This window comes from Eschscholzia californica, unplaced genomic scaffold (assembly GCF_041429995.1).
Source record: "Eschscholzia californica isolate CP2 unplaced genomic scaffold, dmEscCali1.0.p SCAF_5, whole genome shotgun sequence".
Taxonomy (NCBI): Eukaryota; Viridiplantae; Streptophyta; class Magnoliopsida; order Ranunculales; family Papaveraceae; genus Eschscholzia; species Eschscholzia californica.
Genome location: NW_028238472.1, coordinates 31,950,765 through 31,966,674, shown reverse-complemented (window position 1 = coordinate 31,966,674; position 15,910 = coordinate 31,950,765). Strand labels below are relative to the sequence as shown.

Sequence of the window (15,910 nt, the reverse complement as noted above, 5' to 3'; positions counted from 1 at the left end):
CAAACTCAAGAACTTCCACCAAGAACACCCAACCCTAGCCTCCTTTTCTCTCTCTCTTTTCTTCCCAAGCTTGAAGATGATGAATAGTAGATTTTGACCCCTTTTCTCTAACTTGAGTCGAACCCTAGACTTAGTCAAAGTTTGACTAAGTCTTTAGACCATTTCACCTTGGACCCTAAAAAGGTGCCTCTAAAATCTCTAATCCTTTTCTTTGTGGGCTTTTGGTTTTTCTTTGGGTTTGACTTTGATTCCCAACTAGAAACAAAGGAGAGTGCCTTCAAGAGAAGACTTTGGCTTCTTTCTTTCATATCTTCCCCGTCCGAACTCCGAATTGAATTCCGTTTTCACCGTCGGACTCGTCATTGACTCCACTTGTCATATGATTTGGTTTAAATCTTTTTCTCTCGTTTTCGGCACATGAAATGATAGTGACAATTCGTTCCTTTTATTCCGGTTTACATGTTTATCTCCAAAAATGATACCTAACAAGAAAAACACATAAAATATCATTGACAACACTCGATAAGGACTAATTAGTCTAAGTTAGGCTCTCCAAATGTGACATTTTCGTGTCACATCAATCATGCAAAACTAGTAATTAATTAATAGGAAGTTAGTAGATTACCTTAATCGCTATTTCCCTCGAGCTAGTTGAATAGATTAAAGAAGACCAAGAGCTTCAAACGTAGCTCCTCTACTTGGGACACCGAACGGTGTATTTAATCTCCCTCCTTGAAATCTCGCTAGCACTCCAATGGTGGTTTGATAATAAGAAGACCTTCTTTTTGCTTGACTAGAAAATAGCTTGGGAATTAGCTCACTTTCTCCTCTCTACTTGATGTGGTAGAGTAGGAAATCTTAGAGAGAAATTTCACACCTTATTCTCTGCCCTAAGAGTGTTTATATAGAACCCTAATGAGATTACACCTCCTCAAAGGTTTCCTAAAACACCATTTAGAATAAGATTTAGGGAAATAGTCGAAAATAGCAATTAATGATATTTTCTCAATTCCCTACGGAGGAGGTCTCCAAACACCACGAAATTTCGCGTGCATACTACTGGGTATGTCAATAACTCACCCTCCAAAATTCATCCCAATCCGAGTCCCGGAAGTACCCGAACCGGCCTAGGGCCAAAACCCTTATTTCGGGCCTTTTTGCTATCTTTTGCCCAAATTCTATTTAGGCCTGTGAGATATGTTTATGGGACATTCCAAAAATGTTATATCACACTCCCACTAGTCATATCATCCGATTAAATACCAATTCTTATGTGTAACCCGATGTAGGATCCGATCGAAGTTAACCGCGAATTACTTCGTAATTCGACGATCGTAGTTGGTTTCTAGCTAAACACTACGACCCCTAAATCAATCGGGCATGATGATCTTCTTCATCAATTTTCCTATCCGACATATTGCTCGCGTTGCCATCTTGGTCGAAGGACATCTCCTTCAACTCCTTCACGATGTTTACCCGCACATCTAGAAATACATAAGTATTTGATGTCATTCCTAAAAGATTCCTTTGTTCAAGTATCCTTGCTAAATATATGAATGTCATAACTCTCATTTAGCAAATCAAAGAGATTCCTCAAAACATGAGTACTTGCTCGTTTTATGTAAGGAATGTCAAGCCTTGGTCCCGTCAAACGCCGCGCCATAAACGGAGGTTATAAAAACGGAGATCGGGTAAGACAGGATAGACATGAAATTGAGTGGGAGTACAAGAATGAAATATATCTTCTTAACGAGAGTTAGAATAAAGTATCTATAGGCCACTTGAGGAGTGAGAACTGGAAATGCATGGTCGTGCTCAAATGGATTAAAAGTTAATCATTTGATTTGGCACTTTGTCCTCCAGATCAAGAAAGTCTGATAAGTATGACGTATCAGATGAGATATAAAAGACATGAAAATCGAGCATTGCACTTGTTCTAAGTACAAATGGGGGACTGAAGGATATATGTCCTTAGAGTCTGAAGGTATATCCTTCTGAAGAAATGTCCTTCGACCAAGATGGCAATGCGTATGATTTGGCTCATAGGATAATGATGACTTTATTAGAAGATCAATCAATTATATTCTATTAGGAGTCGTAATGCTTAGCTAGAAGCCGCTTACGATTGTCGGATCACTTCGGTTATCCGCGGCTAACCTAGACTGGATCCTACAACGGGTTACACATAAGAATTGGTAACTTCAACAGTGTGAATAAACTGATGGGAACTTGTAAATAGATGGATATGATCCAGTCTAAAAGATAGAAAGAATCAGGCTCGAAAGAGAAGTCTGAAAAGGTAAAAACTCACTTTTAGGGGGAAACCAAGCATTCCCTTAAGGGGAGATCCCTGGCCGATCTAATTAAAGGGGTGGGCCGGACAGAGCAAGCCCATTAAGGGCTGCTCTGGCCGGCCATACAATGGGGAACCCCTAATTAGGGTTTTCCCCATATTAAAGAGTCCCGGTTAGTTTAAACACTAACTTGTGCTTATCTTTTCTGAAGGGACTTTTAGTATTCCTTATTTGAGTAGGACTCTATTAAGGTAATGGCTATATAAAGCCCCATTATGAGTTCAGAAGAAGTGTGTAATTTTCTTAGAAGAAAATCATCTCTCTAGTACATCTTAGAGAGAAGAAGTTGAGAAAAAATTCTCATTATTTCTATCAAGTCTGGAAGAAGCAGTTCTTCATCTCAACCTTCAAGAAGGTCTTAGCTGACTCAAATGAAGGGAGTTCGAGTTATACAATTCGGTGTCTCAAGTAGAGGAGCTCCACTTGAAGCTCTTTATCTTCCGAATACTGATCGGAATTTAGTTCGTAGGAAAGCGAATCCAGGTATTCTTCTTCATTCTAGTTCATTGATATGTTTATGTATAGATCCTGGACAACCTAGTGTTAATCATAAGATGATTGAGATTCCTCTACCAACACTATTAACATGATTAGGTTATGTATTAGATACGTGTAATTCCCAACACCAGCCTCGTACTCATTAAGAGTATCTTTTACGAAGACATTACTAGAGTAGAAAAATAGTAAAAGTGATTATGAAAAGAACTTAGAAAGGATTCGGGTTACCGAATTGATGATATGTTGGAGTCAGCCCTCCTTCTAGCGCTAATTGCTAATGTTGAAAAATGCCAGCCCCAGTTATCAATCAGGAAATAGAGAGTTGATGCTGAGTCGCATCTGAATAGTTGATATTCTGTATGAATGGATTATACTGCTCCTTTGACTTCCGCTCATGCTCCTCGAAACCTGCAAAATGTTCGGAAACCTCTACAACGCTCAAGACAGTCAGATGCCCTTTGCAGTTAAACTATTGAGTATTGATTGACCCTTGGGGAACGTACCTTCTTGAAGGTGATGTGGTGCCCTTTTATAGGCTGTTTTGGACCGGCTATTATAGACGGTGAGATTGAGGCCGTTGAGATCGACCGTGTTGTATTGAAATTATTATTTTGTAGTTAGAGTTTCCTTTTGAATTTATCTCGTAGCTTAGATATTTAGAAGTTCCTTTGTTCAAGTATCCTTGCTAAATATCATGTCGAGTCGATAGATTTTCGAGGAGATATTTTCTCCTTTGAGACTCTTGAAATCCAAGTTAATTAAACACTTAAGATCTTAACCGACTGAGATTAATAAGAAGATTTGGGATTGAGTCGGTAAGCGTGCGGCGCGCTTCTGCTTTCCCATGTTCATGATGTAAGGTATTGACCTTGCCAATTACGTGGACCCCTAGCTCTTCTTCGAATATCAGGGCAGACCTGATTGTGTTTGAAACCAGACAGGATTGGAGCTCCTTAAATGATCTTACCGACCTCTCCCGATTTATCATCTTGCGCAACTAATAACGGAAATAGCTAATAATGACAATTGTTTACATAGCCGAAATAAGTATGATTAAATATTTTCATACTCCCAAAAGTTACATCCACACCAATCAAATTTTGTCTCTATTGAAAAGGGTAAAGAGGAAATTGTGCATATTTTTCTATAAAATGTTTTGATATTAGAATGATTTCTTTTAGGGGGCGGGATAACTAAATACTCCTTATTAAGATTTGATTTCTTCAACTAGTCAAAATCCTAATGATGATTAAGAGTTGTTTGTATCATCATTCTTCTTTACCCAACCATATATACCTATAGAATGTAATAATGGTTAAATTGGGATTTGGGTATCACACATATTTCGGGGAACATCCTACGTGTTTTATTACTTCTTTCTAAAAGTTTCACACATGCTAAGATCTCTCGATGGATTAAATGCGACTAATAATCAATCGAGAGAGATGTTTAGAGCGTGTTATAAAATAATTATGATTCTCCGGCCTTAGTATTTAAATCCGAAAGAAGATTAGCTTAATTAATATTTAGATGGGGAAGATGAAGTTTCTAATTGAATGACAGTACTAACTACTAGTAATATTTTATTAAGCTATCAAACTAATCAAGTAATCATACTTAAGGTAATAGTATATAAAAAACTAAGCTTCAGTTTTTGCATGAAGGTATGGACATTTAAATAGGTTTTTTCAGATTCCAAAGACCTTAAAGAAGGAGAAGCCCGAAGCCACCAAATATTTATGTGGTATGGGCATGTGTTTGTGGGCAATTATAATGGACAGACTGGGAGAGAGGACATTTCCGAGAGAGAGAGAGAGAGAGACCGATATTTCATTTTCGCAATTGGAGTTGTCTAATATAATGAACCAAGTTCCTTTCGTCTTACACTCACAAAATATCCTTTTCTAGGGATAGCATGTGCCATCAATAATGTTGCACTACTTATAGCAAGTGGCATATGAAAAGTTAACATCACTATTACATTTGATAACTATTTTACTTGGAGTCTTAGACTATTGTCGAATATATGACAAGATAATTTTGTATATTATATATATTTACAAATTGTAGGAGATGTAGTATCGTGCTACTCCTAAGCCAATGAGATTTTTTTATTTGTTGAAGAAACTTTTTTTTTTGTTTTTGAGAATTCGACTACGATCTACGTTAGTCGTTTTACAAGGCATTGATGCATCATGGAGATGTAATAAGCACGATAACCGCCTAATTTAAACCAAGAATGAAAGAAGCCTACAGCCTGACAAATTATTAATTTATAGCCTAAATTACATAGGATAAATCTTGATGGCAACTGCTTCCACCCATACTCGATCACACAACCTCATGGGCTTAAGAGGGGTGTCCAACCGTTACACCAAAGGGTGGTGGACACATGAAAATGAAATATTATTGAACAAACAAAAACAACAGTATGTTTTACGTATTCAAGTTTTATCAGAAAAATATGGAGTACAACAAAATAGATCTGTTATTTTAAAATTCAATTGCTTTTTTGTATGGCCGCGACTTTGAGGAAGCAATTGTTTAGGGAATCCATGTGCTTTTTGTTTATTCTCGGCGGAATATTTTATTTTAGTCCAAAATCTCACTTGATCAAACATTGACCCCTAATCTTCATCATCTTTATCACTTTCATCACCACAACTTCCCACCACCACCATTCTGGCCACCACCATTGTCACCTCTTCTCTTTTATCTCTTCTCCTCTCTAACTCACTATTACCATCTCCCTCTCTCTTGTTGCTTTCGTTCCTTCTCTCTCTCTCTCTCCCTCTCTCTCACTCTCACTGACTATCTCTCCGTCGTTCTCACTCTAGATCTCTCTCTCTCTCCCTCTCTCTCTCTCTCTTTTATTGTAGATCACTCTCATTATGTCTCTCGTTGTAGACATATCTCTCTCTCACTATCTACATCTCACTTGCAGTCTTTATCTCTCTTTCTCGCAGTTTTTCTCTCCCTTTCTCTCTCTTGGTCTGTATAGATCTCTCCATGGAAATCACAGAGTTGGTTACCACTAAACATTATGTGGCTACGGAACATTTTGTGGCCACAAAATGGTAATGGCCACGAAATGTTTTGTAGCCACGAAATGACCATGGACACAAACACGAAATGTTTTGTAGCCACGAAATGACCATGGACACAAACACGAAATGTTTCGTGGACACGAAATCTTCGAGGAGGGTTTAACCTCGATGTCAGGTTCCGACGAAGGGAACACTTCCCTTTGTCGTAGCGGTGTCTGTGTCAGAAAAGGAGAGAAACAATGAGAGATCGATTGAGAAACAGTGAGATAGCGAGAAACATATCTTTTGAAAATAATAAAGAGAGTTAGTAAGAGATGGATAATGAGGAATGTAGAGAGAGGGAATAAGAGAAGAAGATGGCAAGAATAAGAGAAAAAAAGAGACAGAGTGCGAGACAGTGGGAGAGAGAGAGAGAAGATGAAGATTAGGGGGCAATGCTCCTGAGTCAATATTTATTGACTAAAATCTTTATTCCCAGATAATTTTCTTTATTTCTCAAAGTCGCGTCCTTTTGTATTTATCTATAGTAGATTACTTCCCGTTTAAACCAATTATAATATATAGCAATTATCAGTTTTTGTTTTTTTTTTTTTTTGATGAAGAATTATCAGTTTTTGTTGGTCTTTGAAATTTGGCTCTTTTTGGAGAGATTTGTTTCTTGAATTGGATTAGAAAATTCTAGTTTGTTATAGTTGATTTTTTTTTGGTTGAAATAAAAATACATGAAACTTGAAATCAATATACAATAAAAGATATAGAAATCAAAATGACAGAAATAAGAAATTACATAATATAACTTCGATTTGTATTCTTTAGTGTGCTAAGCCTTAAATGAGACATTGAATGATAAGAACAAAAACCAACAAAGCATATAGAATGTCTCTTAAGGGACAAAAATCTCCAACTTGATTTTTCTCTCTATAAAAACTAAGCACAGTGGGACCATCAAAATATCCTACTCCCCTCCCCTCCCCACCTTCATTATTGTAAGTCTACCACCACAACTGTTCTCTTGATCTAACAATAGCAATAAATATACTATTATTTCTATTTTTTTTTGTTGAAATACTATTATTTCTATTGATTCCAAATTCTATACTATTATTTCTATTGATTCCAAATTCTATATCGTGAGAGCATCTCCAATACAACACTCAATTTAAGAAACTCCCAGTGTCATTTATGATTTTTAGAGTTTTTTCTTAAAAATCTTCTCCAATGCAACACTCTATTTGAATCTCTAAGATGACGTGTCGAGAGTGGAATAGAGATATCTCAAGAGAGTGTCCTCCTCTCTAATTGTCCAACTCATTAATATTTGATTTTCAACCGATAGAAATCGAGTCTTCTATATTTTCTAAATTAACTAATTATTTATTTACAAAAATAACTATACCAAGTAAATAAGATAAGTTAAGAGTTTTGCATCGGAGACAAAAAAAATTGAGGATCTCTATTAACGCCACCGAGTGAGAATCTCAAATGGAACTTGACACATAAGATGAATAGAGATTTTTTTTGAGTTTCGCATTGGAGATGCTCTAATATCATGGTTTTAGAGATTAACTTCACATTTTCTACGGTCAACAAAAAAAAATTCACATTTTCAGATTAGTTAAAAGATGTTCAAAATAATCCGCAACAATTATACAAGGGAACATGCACTAAAATATACAAGTAGCAAAATTTAAGAAAACTAGATTAGTCGCTAAAATTTTGTGTTAATCCTGATCATTTATATTAGTCGATTGCTTTACATCTTGATCCTTTTGTCAGACCATTAGGGTCTCTATTATCGGATCTTTAAGATCCTTTGTGTCAGTGTCTAGTCCAATTTCTTTCCCTTCATGAGGCACTTTGCATTTAAAGGTATGTAAGTCACATGAAGTTTTCAGATGAGAGAAAAAAGAATTCATCCATGTAATCACTGTTATTTAATCACTTATTAATGAAATTTGTTCCCTTGATTTCAAAAAAAAATCAATTCAAATTTTTTTTCCACATATATCTTTTCACTATTCCACAACTAAAAAAAGGACTTGCAATAAAAGTGGGACAAACTCGTAACAACATTTTACATTCAACTGCAATACCAAATTGTATTCTTGGATATGTTAGAATTAATCTAGAGATTTATAAATCACAACAAAACAAGGAAGTATAGCCCTAGGATTGAAAACAGTAAGTTCCTCGAGATTGGCATAGATCCCTTCGTATCCAGCAAGTGAGTCATAATTCCCGTGCAGGAAGCTTTCCTCCTCTGACGCCACATCATCAGTTGTTCGCTTTACCCTCCCAGCAATTACTCGACACACCAGCATAGCTCTCCTGCACTGTCCATCCAGCGAACTAATATTTAATGAATCGTGGGCCCTACCACTAGTAGCGGTAGTACGCACTCCCTTATAATCGTGCGTCTTACCCGGAAACCCGTGCCGTATTATAGTACAAACTCCACAACCCGGTATTGACCCGCACAAGCTCGATGACCCGCGTGCGCCTAGTGCGCAGTTTAAGCTTGAACAATGGAACCTTAATAGTTCGTTACCGTCAGCTGCGCATCTAGGGTTTTTTCTTGTGTTACTGTTGGCACGTATTTTAACTGCATCACGACAATCTTCAAACCGTTGGATCGTTCGTTGAGTATTGTGGACTTTTAATATCCGTTCGATCTTACAGATTGGGTTATCTTTTTTAAGCCAACTTGATTTGAATATTATCTCCACTATATTCCTGCCGGAATCTTCAGCTCCCAGCTCCGAAACTGCACCACCACCACCGGAAAATGTTAATTACCAAAAAACCCTCACAAAGAAACACTATACTATATACGTTATTGAGGGTAATTTGGTCACTACAATGTCGATCTTTTATATTTTATTGAGGGTAATTTGGTCATTTTAACTAGACTGCCAGCTTAATAAAAGAGGTGGAGTGATGATTGACCATTGACTTCGACCCGAGTAAGTCAGTTGGTCTAATAATTAATTTTGACCAAATGAAGTAAATTACTGAGTTTCTGAAGCCCTCTATTCAGAAACAGAGGAGATGATTATACCGACAGTTGCAAATTAATAAGGTATTTTAGGTTAGAGAGAGAGAAAGAGAGAAGTTTTTTACCTGCATGTCGAATAGCTTGATGATGTTCTAAGCTTTCAATCTTGGGGAAAATTTCCCCACACTGAGAACAAGAAGATATTGTTGTTCTCGGATTAATTGGGTACCTGAAAATTTTTAATTTTGATTTTTTAATCTTCAATCTTTAGATAAATTTTAACTACCCAGATGAAAAAAGAAACCTAATTTGAAGTAAAAGTACCTGCTTGGATCAACAATGGTGCGACATTCATAACACCCAGAGAGTTTTCTGAGTTGAATTCCTCTTGAAGAAGATGAATATGTCGACGACCCACCACAACCAGCTCCACCAACACCGACGGATCTCAAAGAACCAGTAGATGACCGATTTGATGAACCCACCACTGATTTCCGACTCAGAAGACCAGTTTCTTGACCAACTGAACTATTTTCAGGGGAATTATCAGCTCTATGAACAACTCTAGTATTACCATGAACAACATCTCTGAAACTACAAATTGAACTACATGAAGAACTCAATTTAGAATACCCACCAACATTTTTTGATGATGGATCATGAACTTGTGTGCTTTCGATTTGTTTACAGGTTAGAAGACTCTTGATTTGATCCCAAGATGATGGTTGTTTTGGTTTTTTAATTCTCTTTCTCTTTGGGGTAGTAGTACTACTTTTTTGGTGATGATTAGATGTGGGTAAGAAGGTAGAGAAAGCCATTGTAAATTGGAAGAACAATTACAATGTAAACTAGCTAGAGAGAGAAAGATGAAAACAGAGAAGAAGAAGAAGAAGATGATGGGTTTGAAGTCATGTTGAAGGAGGTTGATTTATCTCTCTGTATGTCATTAATATAACTTAATTAATATGGGTCCTTCTCTGTTCTGATTTTTCTCAGAGAAGAGAGAGAGAGAGAGAGAGAGAGAGAGAGAGAGAGATGAGAGTTTGAAGTTTGAACATAGAAAGAGGGAGATATAATCCATTAAATGGGGAAGAGAGAAGAGATGGGAGAGAGATAGAGAGAGGACCAAAGAGGCGGGTGGGTGTGGGTCATTGCTTATTTATTTATCCCACTTTGGAGAGAGAAAACAACATGGTGTGAGATAGGTTATAACTACTAATAGCTAGGTACAACCAGAACAATAACAGTCCCTCCCACAACATATGATGGGAGATTTAGTACTAAACCAAAAACAATAGGGGTTGTTTAAATGAAAGAATCATGTCATTAATAATTCCTATAAGCTCTTTGAATCCTACGAGTCATGAACCAAATTTCCTAGCAAATCCCAAGGGGTACGTAGTATTTTGATTTTATATAAACTTTGTATCTCCATCCGCTATATAGATATGTAATCTTGGTACGTAGGTGGAACCATCTCTTTTGTGAAAAACTGTAACTATATATAATTATGTTGACATAGTAAATTTTGTCGAACCGAAGTTAGATCTATACTTAAATCACCTAAGCTACATATGTTTGCAACAAGAAAAAAAAATGTAAGCTATATATGAAAATATTACCTCTATATGTGTAATCGGTACTTTTTTCTTTTTTGGCCGTTCTTATGTTCTTTAAGTTATTTATCAATTATTTATAGTTATTGTTACATCAGTTCATCTATACAAATAATTGGTGGTATATTAATATACAATGATATCTATATAATGATCACATTTTGATCTAATGATGATGATGCATCCTATAAATTATATTATGTTTGAAAATATTAGTATTTTATTTTTAATTTTTTTTCTTAGAGTAAATTGTTTTATCGTAAAGAACGAGGATATAAACTGTGTTCAGTATTGTCACAGACAGTTCTGTCTCAACTGTTAGAGATAAGTTTGCGAGGTATAACCTTAGCAACAATAGATAAATTTGAGAGGTGTAATCTAATAAATTAAAGATAAGTTTGAGAGTTAAAATCTCAATTTTTGAAAACAAGTTGTTTGGGAGGTATAATATTAGCCACTAAAATAGTTTGAGAGATATAATCTCAACCTTTGGAGATAAGTTAGTTTGGGAAATACAATCTTAATATTAGAGGTATTGGACCCGACCCGTTAGGGTCCGACCATGCACACGTCTAAGGCCATGCACCGACCATGAGGAAGCCCACCGACCGGGCTCCCCCGCCTTTCATGCCGGTCTCCACCTCCTTCTAATTATTGTATTCCAACTCCTTCTAATTATTTGTATTAGGGTTTTTAATTGTATTATATTTAGGACTCACGTATTTCTATATATACCCACATTGTAAACCAATATCAATAAGCAAAGTTGATTATATCTTAATCTCTCTTCTCGCTTAGCTTCTCTTTCTCGTTCTCATTTTGCTCTTCGTTGATTAGAACATTCAAGTTCAATAACTTCACATGGTATAAGAACCAAGTTATTTTTTTGAGAAACGATGTCTTTTACCGAAGACGTTAACTCTGCTGCTACTACTACTACTCAACTTAATACACCTTTTAGTGTTCATCACTCTGACTCACCCACCACAATTCTCATCACACCACTTCTTTCCAGGGATAATTATGCCCCTTGGTCTCGAGGTATGAAGAAGGCTCTTCGAGCCAAAGATAAACTTGGTTTTGTTGATGTTTCTTTCCCAAAACCTAGTTCTCCCAATGATATTCACTCTTGGCTATGTTGCGACGATTTGGTTGCAAGTTAGATTATTAATTCAATCGATCCTAGTATTCGCTCTTATATTCTTTATGATGATAATGCTGTCGATATATGGTGTCTGATGTCTGATGTCTCTACTAAGTTATTCCAACTTAGACGAGCAATTTCTTCCTTGAAGCAAGAGTCGGCTGATGTCTCTACTTATTTTACAACTTTGAAATTGCTTCAAGATGAATTACAATCATTAGTGGGAACGGAACCATGTATTTTCAATCATGGCAAGTCAATTTTTGACCGTGTGAATCAAGAAAGAACAATGGAGTTTTTGCAAGGACTACATGACCGTTTTCGGTAGTTTGTAGTCAAAACTTAATCATGGATCCGTTCCCGTCTTTTCTTAAGATACATAGTCTTGTCAAGCAAGAAGAAGTCCAGCAAAATATCATGTTTGACACTCCCATGGTCTCGGATTCGGCCATTCTTGCCATTGGTCAGTCGGACCAATCTTCCCACTTCTGGTCGGATCGTCCAAACCGACCAGACCAAGGTGATAACTCACGACCGAAACATCCACGCTCCTTACGTGATTATTGTGGTCTTCATGGTCACGTTAAGGCCTCTTGTTATCAACTTCATGGTTACCCGGACCATGACCGCAAAGCTAGGTCAACTTCGGTTGCAACTGTCCAACAAGACTCGGAGGTGCCTGCAGGCACTTCAATGTCGGTTGAACAATATCGTCACTTCGTCACTCTTCTCTAAAACCGCGACCAACATCCTACATGCACCCCCCTCAACCGGTCCTACCTCTCCCTTCATCAACTTGACAGGTATGTCTCTATACTCTAAACCATGGATTGTTGATTCGGGAGCCGCAAGGAATATTTGTTCTTTTCTTTCCTTGTTTACTTCTTAAACTCCTGCTCCACCAAACATCAATGTTCGTTTACCTGATGGTTCACGTTCCCGGGTTCACCACATTGGTTCTGTTACTTTCAAATCAAATTTTACTTTAAAGGCGGTTCTTCATATCCATTCTTTCACTTCAATTTGATTTCAATTTCTCAAATTACAAAGTCTCTTTCTTGTAATGTTAATTTTGATTCTATGTCTTGTGATTTTCAGGACCAAGCAACGACAAGGACGATTGCACTTTGTGATCAATACGATTGCTTATATTTTCTACTCACGGAACCTCGTATTTGGCGTCTTCTTTACCGTTTGATAATTTTTCTTATTTTAGTATATGGTATTGGCGTCTAGGTTACCCATAAGTATTTAGCTAGTCGTTTGTGAGGGTAAGGAATTGCGGGTCAAGAAGTCAATAGAACCGGGTCGTTGACCAGAAATCGGACCTTCACCTGTTTAATAATTTTGCGGGCACCGACGACGTCTTTGGGCTTAACTTGTGACAAAAGAGACAGAACACACGTGACCGTAAGATCTCAGGGGACACCGAGATGATGCCGGCCTAAGGGGGCTCCGACGATCAAGTTAGTAAACTTGACAAATAGTAAAGAGGAATTGTAAACAAGAGTTCGAGCTATCGAGTTAGATATGTTGTCTGAGCAAGACGATCGTTGGGAGAGAAGGTGATACAGCCGGGTGTATGCTTGCCTAATTCTCTGGTCAAGTGAAATAAAGAGCTTGCACCCCTTAGTCGTGTGGAGAGATAAAAGATCAGTCGGCTTCCTTGATCAGGTGGTCGTCAGGAGAGAGAAAGATCAGTTGTCTTCCTTAATCAAGTGGTCGTCTGGAGAGAGAAAGATCACTCGTCAGCTGCTTGATCAAGTAGTCGTTTGGAGATGGTGATAGCAGCAGTCGATATTCGTCTGCTAGAAGTTTGGATGATCAATGTGAGAGAGAAAGTGAGTGGTTAGTTGATTGCAGGTGAATTAGATGTCGGGTGTTGTTCTCCGTACTTCGATGCCCTTAGTCGTTTACCAGCTGATCCTTACATAGAGTTTCGTGGTCAACTGCCTTTTTGGTCAACTGTCACCTGGTGGTGAACTGTTGCCTTGAATGTGGTAACCATGGAGCTATTACTATGAATACGAATATCGTAACTCCCATCCAACGGGTATATTGACGACATCCTTGGCCAACTATCATCGTGAATAACAGTAACGCCTCAACGAGAATGTGGAAAGGAGGTCCGCTTGGGAAATAACGACCAACCTCTTTGTCCAGAGCTGACTTCTTTAATAAGGACTCCAAGGCTGACCTCTTTGTATTGTTTTAGATGCCCGAAGGCAAATGGGTCAGGCCCATTTTTCATTCGGTTCAGGCTTGGCCCTCATGTCTCCCCCATTAACCGTGGATTCCTAGTGGCGCTCTTGATGATGGATTTTGGCCCATACATCGTTTACCTTGTATAGATTTTTCTTTTATTAATAATATTAATAAAGTTCCGTGCACTATTTGTCCGATTTCTAAAGCTTCTCGTTTACCTTTTCCCGATTAGTACTTCAACTAATTCTCAACCTTTTAAATTAGTTCACGCGGACTTATGAGGTCATTTTCCAGTCCTCTCTACTTTTGAAAGTCGTTATTTTCTCACTTTGGTTGACAATTTTAGTCGGTGTACATGGATTTTTCTAATGTCAACCAAATCTCGTGAATTCTCTTTCATTTTCAAAATTTTTAACTATGTTAAAACACAATTTCAGACTACCATTAAGATTTTTCGTTCTGACAATGGTACAAAGTTTCTCAACTCCAAATTCACTACTCTTTTTTCTGATAATGGGATCCTTCATCAAAGAAGTTGTACCCACACTCCTCAACAAAATGGTGTTGTTGAGTGGAAACATCATCACATTCTTGAAGTGGCATGTTCTCTTCGTCTTCGAGCACACCTTCCTCTCTCTTTTTGGGGAGAATGTCTCCTCACCGCCGTTTATCTTATCAATAAATTTCCTACTCTGATTTTAGATGGCTTGTCTCCACATGAAAAGTTACTTGGTTCTCCACCAAATTTGTCCCATCTTCGTGTTTTTGGATGTTTATGCTATCTAAATTCACATCCACTAAGTCTAACCTTGATCCAAGAGCTTTTCCCGGTATTTTCCTTGGTTATCCTCATGGTCAAAAGGGCTACAAGGTTCTTTTAGCCTTTCCACCAATCGTATCATCACTTCTCGTGGTGTTGTTTTCAAAGAGGTTACTTTTCCAATGGCCAATCTTCCTTCTTCGTCACCGACCATTCTATTACTTCTCCATTTATTTCAATCTCGGATGACAGCTCTTTCACCTTTTGGCGTCCTGACAGTGTCGTCGTTCATCGTCCCGTTGACGTTGTCCTGCCGGGCGAATCCTCTCCTTTTGCCAACACGATTGATCAGTTGCCTTCCCCCGCTGATGCTGCTGTTCCCAGCTCCCAGCATCCGTCCATAGGTGGCCTTAACAAGCCCAACAACACCAGCTGTTCGAGATCTTCTACGAGCACCCCCGCTTCTTCATAACATCCATCTGTGGGTGCCCCTAACGAGCCCAACAACACCAGCTGTTCGAGTTCTTCTGCGGGCAACTCCGCTTCTTCTACGCCGGTCACCATACCTGCGGATCATCAAAGCCGTCCGACCTGAAATCGCCTTCCTCCGAAACACCTTTCCGATTATTTTTGCACCTCTTCGACTGACTCCACAGTCTGGTTCCCTCTCTGCGATTACATTTCTCTGGATCGTCTCTCTCCGACTCATAGGTCTTTCATTGGTTCAGTTTTTTCTCATACTGAACCTTCCTCCTTCGCCGGAGCTATGAAATCTCCCAATTGGTGTGACGCTATGACAACTGAAATCAAGGCTCTGGAATCAAATAATACCTGGTCTCTTGTTTCGTTACCACCAGGCAAACACCCCATGGGCTCCAAATGGGTGTATTGAATTAAGTATCGTTCAAACGGATCTGTCGAACGTTATAAATCCCGCCTTGTTGCCAAAGGGTACACACAAATCGAGGGGCTTGATTATCATGACACTTTTGCCCCGGTCGCAAAATTGGTCACTTTCCGTGTTCTTCTCTTTCTTCCTTCCATTAAGGGATGGTCTCTTCATCAATTGGATGTTAACAACGCCTTTCTCCAAGGCGATCTCGATGATGAAGTTTCTATGAAACCACTTCCAGGATTTTTGCGGAAGGGGGAGCAACTTGTTGGTCGGTTAAACAAATCCCTTTATGGTCTAGAACAAGCCTCCTGTCAGTGGTTCGCGAAATTTTCTTCCACACTAATACAACACGGATTCATCCAGTCCCTTGCCGATTATTCTTTATTCACCTATACA

The 15,910-nt window shown here is 38.1% G+C and overlaps 1 protein-coding gene across 3 annotated transcripts; it reads right to left on the bottom strand.

The window, feature by feature from the left end:
• Positions 1-7,604: 7,604 nt before the first annotated feature.
• On the bottom strand, positions 7,605-10,139 carry LOC147538619 (C2H2-like zinc finger protein). 3 transcript variants are annotated; one of them, XR_015225852.1, is made up of 4 exons: positions 9,219-10,139; positions 9,020-9,123; positions 7,828-8,663; positions 7,605-7,658 (listed from the first exon to the last, which is right to left on the bottom strand). XR_015225852.1 is itself a non-coding variant. In XM_086642658.1 (4 exons), exons 1-4 carry the CDS (start codon positions 9,710-9,712, stop codon positions 8,020-8,022), a joined length of 1,128 nt encoding a protein of 375 aa, XP_086498784.1. In that variant the 5' UTR covers positions 9,713-10,069; the 3' UTR covers positions 7,828-8,019. The 3 variants fall into 3 exon arrangements, 2 of the variants coding, with proteins under 2 accessions (XP_086498783.1, XP_086498784.1); XM_086642658.1 differs by lacking the exon at positions 7,605-7,658 and having other exon boundaries at positions 9,219-9,417; positions 9,532-10,069; XM_086642657.1 differs by lacking the exon at positions 7,605-7,658 and having other exon boundaries at positions 7,788-8,663.
• Positions 10,140-15,910: the final 5,771 nt, after the last annotated feature.